General features: G+C 36.1%; 1 protein-coding gene across 1 annotated transcript; it reads right to left on the bottom strand.

Annotated features, from left to right (window-relative positions):
- Positions 1–7701: 7701 nt before the first annotated feature.
- Positions 7702–9452, bottom strand: NOP10 (nucleolar RNA-binding Nop10p family protein). Its single transcript, XM_018122643.2, has 4 exons — positions 9319–9452; positions 9135–9215; positions 8554–8596; positions 7702–7985 (listed from the first exon to the last, which is right to left on the bottom strand). Exons 2-4 carry the CDS (start codon positions 9186–9188, stop codon positions 7888–7890), a joined length of 195 nt encoding a protein of 64 aa, XP_017978132.1. The 5' UTR covers positions 9189–9215; positions 9319–9452; the 3' UTR covers positions 7702–7887.
- Positions 9453–9615: the final 163 nt, after the last annotated feature.

Genomic DNA, 9615 nt, shown 5'->3' with positions numbered 1-9615 from the left:
TGTTCAATTTAATCTCTACACTATAAAGTTTTATTCAATTTAATTCATATATTTTGTAATTTGGTCCCTATTCAGCACAGTTAATTTGATTGGAGTTTGTAAAGGGGAAGTTCTCTTTCCATTCTTATCAATGTAATCTCCTTATGCCTTTCAAAAAAAAAATTTTTGATTGGAGTTAGTCAAGAGGACCCAATTGCATACAATGTCAAAATACATGAACTAAATTGACAAAAATATTATAGTATAAGAACTTCTTGGACAATTTTTCCAAAAAAATTAAAATAAAATTTAAGACACTCTATTATACGAACAAAAAAAATCAAAAACTTTGCCACCTGCCTTAGCAAAGGCACGCTGCTATTCTTGAGTTCACTAATTAAAAAGAACTCGAAAGCCATGCTTTTTCTTCCTTCTCCTTTGACTGAATCATATGGTTGGAATAAGAATGATTTTTTCAGCCTTTTCATCTCCTTCACCCTTATCATAGTGTTTCCATCTCCTTCGCTCTTATCATAGTGCATACTCGAATCCTAAACTCATAATTCTCTTACAACTTACAGACATCAATATTTGAAAGGATTAAGTTGTCAGGAACAAAATTTTAGATTTAAAAATTCTCTTGCAACTTTAAAAAAATGGATAATCTTTTTAATTCAAAATGATATTTGTTTTTATAAATTAAGATAGAAAATGATCATTTCTCTTCTTTACTTTCCATCCTGCTTCCTCTTTTTAGTCCAATCAAGAAAGATGTTAACTCTGCATGACTCAGCACCCTTACCCCATTTGAATAATGTAGTACTTTAGCACTCAATGTTATGTTGGGGGGGAGGGCAAAGAATTTATGATCTTTATAGAGGTAACAAGCATTTGCCAGTAGCTATGCCAGCCTAAGCAAATGAGACAGTCAATTTGCATGTCGTGCTCAATTTGTCCTGCCAAGGACAGTCTAGCTAGCTAGAGACACATCCCATGATGTGTTTCCAAGGGAAGGGACATGTCTGATAATGGCATCGATCTTTTTCACCTTGGGTAATCAACATGTAACAATATTTATGAAGCATTGAAGTTTGCACAGCTAGGGCTGTTCGGACATGAAGCAGGCAAAATCTTCATGAGCTGCCTTTTGGAGAAAGAAAGAAAGAACACAAGATTTGTCATTGATGAAATATTACCCTACAGACAGAACATTGCTCTCTAGCGAAAATTTGGTTTGTTGTCACATTGATCGATTTCAGGTTTTTGATATAATCATCAGACAATTATTACTAAAGTTTTTCCTTTTTGGCCAAATACTCAATCTGGTTTGGAGTTTCTAACAAGCAAAGAGAAGTAGGCAGTATTAGTCATATGAATTTTGTAATACATTCTTGATTTTAGTATTACCAATTGAACCAGCATAATAAGTTTGCATATTTTTATTTTTTATGATGGCTTATGAAAGTTGGGGGACAACATGAATTGAGATGTTGGACCCCTGTAAGCTGTAGGCTGTATTTCTGTTGTTTGATGGCAGAGGGAAAGGGCAACTGCATCATCATGGAATTTCAAGATATATCTGAAGACACACTTCCACGTCACGCTTCATTCCTGGGTAATGTATTTCTGGGAAAAAAATTTCAGGAGTGAAGAAGAAAAGGCAACTTAATCATCCATATGTAACTTAACAGGTGTCTTTTAAGTTAAATGTGCACGGAAGAAACTACCCAAAAAGCCATGAGACAGGGATCGAGGATAATAGTTGCAGACATCTGATTGCATCAGGGCTAACTTTAGTCTGACGAGGCTTTTTCTTTTTGAAGCTAAGATCAGGGGAGTGCAGATTAGGTGTTATCTGTCGAACTCAAAACACATTGGTTTAAGATTAACTTCAAGGGGTACAAATTAACAAGTCCTGAATTCAATTTTTCATTACAAGCAAAACCTAGGAAAATACTACAACATTCCTCATTTGCTTAGAAGATCAAAATGACCCATTTTTTAGTGTGACATAACTTAAGTCTGTTAAGTTATAGGCTTTTGACTTCGTACTCAGATAGTCAATGAACTGATGATGGTCTTACATTTCTGACATGGGAACTTCACTAGTAATGATTTTTTTGTTTTCTTTTGGATAATGGAAATTTCTATATATCCAAACAAATCAGGATAATCTAGCAGCAAAAAGGTAAAGCAAATGAACAAATTACTGACAGCAAAATTAAATGCTGTTTCAATCAATTAGCTAAAATCACTTCATTCGGTCCCCACTGCTGACACAATGTTCTGTTGGCTGGTTCATTTTCTAGACAGTCAAGCCTTATCTCGACTGCATCAACTGATCTGCATGGCTATACTAGATTTAGGTGCTTTGCCAAACTTCATGAACATGGCCTACTGCAAACCTGATTTCACTTTCTATAATTTCCCTCTTCCTTGCATTAATTAATATGTTACTTTACAAGCTGCTGAGTGCTCCTACGTGCTTAACCAGAGAAGTCATGGATTAGAAGATTTGTACCCCTCAATAACTTCATGAACATGGCTTCGCAAAATAAAAGACAAGTTTTGAAGGATTCCTCCAGGGCGTGGACAAAAGAAACTTTCTCCTCATGCTGCAGCGGAGCACATGCAACAGGATTAAACGTTATTCAAATGCCAGTGATAGGCTCCATGACCAGGAGCAAAACATGGTTATAAAAAGATAGAAGAGACAGAAAATTCTTCAAACAAGAAGAGTCAATTACAATCCATTATTTATTTATTAATACTTGGTTTGACCACATGCATAGACATATAACCAGCCAACGATTGATAAAGCTTGTTGACTGAACAGCAAGAGTCTCCTAATTTCTGAGAAGCATATGTTACAAAAATTTCTCCTCAACAAAGTAAACCATGATTTAAGATTGGAAAAAAAACCATTCATGGATTACATCTGATGTTTGTTCAAGTTATGAACATCCCTAAGCACACTTGCAGTTGTGACTATATGACGGCAAGGGCTTCTTCACTTCTAAGAAACAAGTGGATAAAAAAGACGTCGATGAATTCTGTGACACCTCCATGCTTTCCTCTTCATTTTCTTCTTCATGAATGGTTGCCAATGTTATGTGGATAGTGAGCCTAGCCAGGGTAAAACGAGCAGGCACGACGGCAGAGAAGGGAGTGAGGAGCGGAGTGACTACTGGACTCTCTGCCTTGGGAGGGCAGAGTGTTTCTTGGAGAGTGGTTACTGAAAAGATATCAGCCATGGGAAACCTTTTTGTATGGACTTTCCGAATGAACTTGTTGGGTGAGAGCGAATGTCAACAGATGTGGCACTCCGATTGATTTATATAGAAGTTGTAATGGTTACAATGCCCCTGGATTTTCGGATAACTACATTAATGCCATTGAAAATTTGAGAGGCGGTGGCTTTTACTAGTTAGCTGGTTTGCAATGGAGCCATTAATTTAATGATTTAATTTGTATTGTTCTTCCTCCATTTTCCATTTCTACCAATACAATTAGAGCTTGGCTTGTGATCTTTGGGTTTTCATGCAGCCTGACAAAGACAACGATAAGTTTGGATTCTTGTAACTTTTTTTCGAGAAGGAAAACGAACTTCTTGAAATGTCAGTATTTTCCTAGTATGAAAAGGGTTAAAGCTTTGGGTGTCCTTACTTACCTATTCAAGTCAAGTCCAACAATCTTCATAGATGCAAAGAATGTGGTTATAGTTAATCAGAAATGTGTAGAGGAGGGGTAAGAATATTAGCTTAAGAGAAAATGGAACATGAAAGTAGAGAAAGAGGTAAAACTCAATTAAGAATATCAAGTAACTTAGAAAAAAATGGATCCCTGTTTTGACCAAGTGATGAAAAGGGAAAGAAAGATATACACAATGGGCATACCCAAGTATAAGATTCACACATCAAACCATATTTCGTCAACAATTTCATAAAATAGAATGCTAAATAAAAACCCAATGTTCTTATTTTATGGATAATCCTCTTCTTTAAGGAATGAAAGCAAGTAGCTATGTGACAAAGTCCCATGATTACAGGACCTAAATCCAAGAAACATTCCCCGTTCCTTCATGGTTTTGGCTAGAATTAATATTGGATAAAGAAGACTGACTTCTACAGTTCTACTCCATTGGTATGCCTTAGATTAAAGGGCATTGGCAAGTGTCAGAATCGTTCTGCAAAAAGCGTCGGCAACTGAAAAGAAAAAGGTGTAGTTTGCTTTCTGAATTCAATGCAGTGATTTGAGGTATGCGCTTTTTACAATAACATCCCTTGGGATTTGGAATATGTCTTTGTCAAATTCTTGAGGGCGGCTTCTATCTCTCCCTGACTAATTGCAACCTTCTGTTTCGTCCCCATTGAAGCTAAGGCCGCCCCCTCCACATCAAGGGGGGATCAACCCAGAATTTCAAATCGTCATTTCGATTCTTCAAAATTGTTTTGCCTTTGAATATACTTGGCGTTTTGCTTTCATTGTTTGCCCTGGTAGACACGGTGCATGCGTGTCACGCGTTTTAAAAGTGAAGCATGCAATTGCAATGCAGCAGCCTTGATGGTGTGCTGTCCATAGCTGAGATGAGGAGGTCGTGGAGCCAAGGTTTTGTTTCTTCTTTCTCCCATTCTGCTATTGGAACCAATTAAAAGAGTGATGCACCACATGATCAATGCTTCTAACGAATTAAATTTCTCCTTCATGATCGTGAGCTTACTCGTATATGTTTAGCAACAAAGAGCCTTTATGCAGATTAATTGAGTGGCCACTCATTGTGATCATCTTTTACTTGTGTTCACGTCCTCAACATCATACACCAACCTCTCCTTCATGATTGAATAGGAATTGACTCCAGTTTGTTTTTCCTTGTAATTTACGTTTAATTCTGATGTGTTTTTCCTTCTCTCTTTTACGAATGTATTTGTCCTCCCATTTCTTGCTTACTACCCTTCTCTCATTTCTGTTACCATTACAATTTTTTTTTTTTAAACTGATCACTGAACTAAGTCATGATTCACTTGTTGAATTTTACAGGCAAATAGTGGAGAACATATAACTAGAAGCTTTAGAATTTAGACTGAACTTTTGCATGAACAATGATATTATTAAATCCTCCTAAAACAATTTTTTTCTTCAGTGACATGGTTGAACTCCATTTATGCTTTCTATGTAGTACCTCCATCAATCTTAAACACACAGGGCCATGAACTGAGTTCTCTTTGAACCATACAATGTAATATCCATCCCAGCAATTCGATCTTCAAAAATGTGCCACACAACTTGCACATTTCCATTTTCTTTCATTATCTCTTTCCTACCATCTCGCCCTTAATTGATCGGGCCAAATTAAGGAAAACCCACAACCGGCCCTTCTCCTTGAGTCAAACAAAAGTGTTAAGGAAAACAAAATTAGAAATGTTGGAGATGAGCCTCATTAGAAGACTGAAAAGGTTACTCTTGTCACCATCTTCATTACCTCATGAACACAGCATGATGATCAACATCATCATCCTAATCGTTGTCATCGCTCATTACCATCATCATGTGCACCTAGTTAAGACCTTTTTCCCTCCACATGAAATACTAGGCTTGATGGGGCTTTTTGTGAATGTGTGTGTACTAAGTGACGAATTGCATACACTTTATGACAAAATTTATACTAGTGGTTTCTTCGTGATTTACTCAATTAAATAATATGATCATTTCACTAATGAATGACACTAAATACTATTAGTTTTTCTTATTTGTAATCAAATGATCAAACCACCCTTAATACGTATGGTATAAATTATACATTTATGTATATAAATTAAGAAATTAAGGTCAAATTTTTCATTATACTGTAGGTCAATATCAAATTGTGTCACTTTAATCCTATATAGCAAGAAGAAATTCAACATAAAATTAGGGAAAAAAATCATATAAGTGAGACTTGAAGTGCCGATGACTTCTAAGATTTATCCTTTTTCTTTTCCTTACCCTGAGAAAAGAAAAACCCTGCAAGCATAGGGACATGTGTTTGCCCTTTAAGGCTTTAAAACTATACTCATCCATAGCACACAGCACAATCGCTTTCCATTCTTGCCGTCCTAATGTAATTTTCTTGGGTCCATCTGTGTGTATTACCCATCAATCCCGGCCGATGGCCCATGTGAAAGAACTAAACCAAGTACATAAGAAAGAATCAAAGAAATTAGTCAAGACACTCCAGAAGATTTCAACTAAAAGCAATTCCAACAAGATCTAAGATGTGGAGCCTTAATTGCCAGCTAGAAAAGTGAAGAGACTGTTCATGCCATGAATAAAAGGCTAACTTGCCAAGGCTTTAGACACACTTTAGAAACGGATGGCATTGTCTCAACCAAAACCATTCAAATTTATGCCATAATTTGAATGATTGCAATGTAACATCATTCCGTAGTTGCAATATTGAGTCTTCATTATCACCTAGTACCAAAACAACTGGCTTTTTGGTTCAATGCATGTGAACTGTTTGGACCACAAGAAATGCATTTGCAAGAATGAATGGCTTTGCAACTGAGTTAATATTCTACAATTTCGTTGCTTTGTACGGTTTGGGTTTTACGGTGTGTAGATAAACATCAGAAAAAAAGCTTTAGTCGTGTGTCACTATTCTGACGCATATAATTGATGATAGGGCGGCCGGCACCATTTGCCCTGACAGGTTGCAGCCCTTTTGACACTTTTTGGTACGGGTCAAGATTAATTTCAAAAGTTCGTATTTGGAGAATGCTGAAATGGATGTATCAGGCGTTTTGCTTTCAGTTGTTGCCCTGGTAGATACGGCGCATGTGACACAACACAGCGATGGCTGCAGTAATTTCGTAGTGTCGGGTTCAACCAAGCAGCAGCAGATCAAGAGAACAGTTCCATCTGCTATCAGGTTTCGTTTGAGAATTCTTCAACCTCCAAGTTAAGATTTCTCTGAGATGATGAGACTATGGCGTTGGAACCCAAACCATGAGAAAAGTGCGGTGAACCTTAAGTCCTTTTTCTCTATATATCTTTTAAGAAACATATCTCTTTTTTATGTCTGCTTTCCTTGTACTGGAATGGAAATAGAATCAAATTAGCTTGCACGGATCATTGCTAGAGAACGTTTATTGAAAGGCTACCCTTTAAGAAGAAATTGAAAACACATCGTGTCTAACCCAAAAATAATACCAAATCAAATAAGAACTTTTTTTCGTTTTTGATTAAACCAGGTGAAACATTTCTATTTAAGTGACCCATTGAGGTGAGACATTGATAAATGTAATAGATATTCAAGCAACACAATGAATTTTTTATTAATACATGTATCACATTAAATATTTTCCTAAAGTATAATAACTAAATAAGATATTATCCCTAAAACTAAAAAGCTTCAAGCTAGAAAATTCTTTTAATTTCGTACCTCCTAGTTACTATTAGTTTTTTCCTTCATACAGAGTAAGGAACAAAGTAACATTCTAGCAACTAACCAAGTTACACTATATGTCACAAGTAGTGGTTTCGAGACATCGGGTAGGAGCCACGATAAGAGCAACTTAATTGGATAATCGCTCCCATGGCTCAAAGCACTTCTCTTAGCTAAATTTAATATTTAAGACACAACTTACAAAGCAATTTCAGTGAGACTGGCTGTCCAAAAGATGTTTGGATGCACCAAACCAAACTGGCATAAATCACTGAGTCAACAAATGTAAAAGAGCAATCTAGACACAAATCGTACTACTTGCATTCATATACTCGAGATGTGTTCTTACAAGCAGACATTAAACTGTGTATAGTTTTAAATAAGCATCCTAAAGCAAAGAGAAACTGCATTATACAGCCACAGGCATTCATTGATACTCTAAAAACAAAGCTTCATAAAAGTACAGCTTGATATATCTAATCAATTCAATACTTTGGAGGTGGCTGCTGGGTTGGCAACAAACCAAATCGTTTCTTCAAAAGAACTCTTTGTCTCGAATATTTGTCATCAGGGGAGAAACGTGCTGCATGAATGTTAGTAAAAGGGAAAAAATAATTTTCATTAGAAACCATAACAAAAACCTTTCAATAACATTCCTATGCAACTTTCCCAAAAGCTGTCTTGCCTCTAGTAAAAAATTTGACAAAACAAGAAAAGAAATCCTACAACAGCCTAACATGTATTGAAGCCAATGTTATCATTCATTACAGTTGAGTGCCATAGATGACACGGTATAGTACCCACTTGTCAATCAAATGAAGACTGAGAAACAGACAGCAAATGACCATGTAGTCAAGCACCACCAATTCTCCACCAAAATGAACTTATTCTATTGATATTACACATCAAAAAAGACAAAGCAAAGTGCCTATGAAAGCAGCTTACAGCAAGGAATTAATATAGGTATGTAGCCATATGAATTTCTTCAGTTGCCACAATAAAGACCAGGTCAAACATAAAATGAGCAAGAAATTCTTGAAAAAGGACACTCAATCAGGAAGACCATCAAGATAAACATAAATGGCCAAAAAACTATGAAAGTTCTAATCAGTGTATGCCAGAAATGATCTAAATGCATCAGGCTGTATTACCTGGATGAGCAGACTGAGTAGGCATCCCTACTGGTGATTCTTTCTGCACACAAAATCCATACAAATGTAAATATAGAAAGAAAAAAACCAACTAAAATATTGATTACACATAAATTAGAAACCTAAAAAATTGCTAGAACAAGTTAAAATAAGATGAAAGCCAGCTTGGCTTGACTGCAGGTAAGAGATTAAAATCTATTCCTAGTCTCAACTCTCACAATTAAATGCATTTCTCAGGATAGTACAAGTTAATCAGCCATCAACTCCCTCAATTATGAGGACCCAAAAAAATCCTACCAAGAAGAAAAAGTTGTTGAAATTCCAAAGAAAAAACATCAGCTATAGCACAAAGTTTTGGAGCAACCTAAGCTTAAAACTCAGCTTTGAAATTCTAAAAAGAAAAAACAAAAAAGGGTTATAAGTTCCACAGTGTGCAGTAGGTTTCAGTTTCATTGCATACAAGGTTGTCCTTTCCACTGTCTCAATCACTATAAACAAAACATAAAACTTATGCAACTAACAGAAACCTGAGATGATTTGTAGTTTTAACTAATTATCAATAAATAAGTATGGGTTTTTACCTTGGTGGTGTAAACTTTGTCACCATTCTCGTTTATGTAGAACTGGAGATACATCTTATCCAAAGAAAAGGAATAGCAACTCTAAAAAGAGAGAAAGATTAGAACTTCAATGCAATTAAAAGAAACCCAGAAAGAAAAAACCAAGTAGAAGAAGAAAATCGTGAATTTGTGATGAGGGCCGCACCTCCTCTGCCGGCGCTTGGAGAAGCAAAGAAGCTAGGAGAAAGACAAATGGTCAAATTTAGGGTTTTAGGGTTTTAGGAACTGAGTGATGATGGGCCATTGCGGTCTTAAGAACAGGTTATCCTTGGAATTGGGCCAACACTTTAGACAATCAAATTCTAATTCGAGATGGGCCGACACAGATTATCAATATTTTATATCCGACGGTGGAGAATTTGGGATCTTTATAGTTCACCATACAAACGTTTTCGCCCTTTTCTTTACCAAAAACACCCCTGGAATATGGTGATATTGACTG

Source organism: Theobroma cacao, chromosome 6 (assembly GCF_053813885.1).
Source record: "Theobroma cacao isolate CCN51 chromosome 6, ASM5381388v1, whole genome shotgun sequence".
Classification (NCBI taxonomy): domain Eukaryota; kingdom Viridiplantae; phylum Streptophyta; class Magnoliopsida; order Malvales; family Malvaceae; genus Theobroma; species Theobroma cacao.
Note: the sequence above shows the minus strand (reverse complement) of the source record. Positions and strands in the feature narration are given on the sequence as shown.

Coding starts and splice junctions, on each gene's coding strand:
- NOP10 (XM_018122643.2), bottom strand. CDS start 9,188: ATGTATCTCCAGTTCTACATAAACGAGAATGGTGACAAAGTTTACACC. Junction 8,597..9,134: donor ACAAAGTTTACACCACCAAG/GTAAAAACCCAT, acceptor TTTTGTGTGCAG/AAAGAATCACCAGTAGGGAT. Junction 7,986..8,553: donor TACTCAGTCTGCTCATCCAG/GTAATACAGCCT, acceptor ACATTCATGCAG/CACGTTTCTCCCCTGATGAC.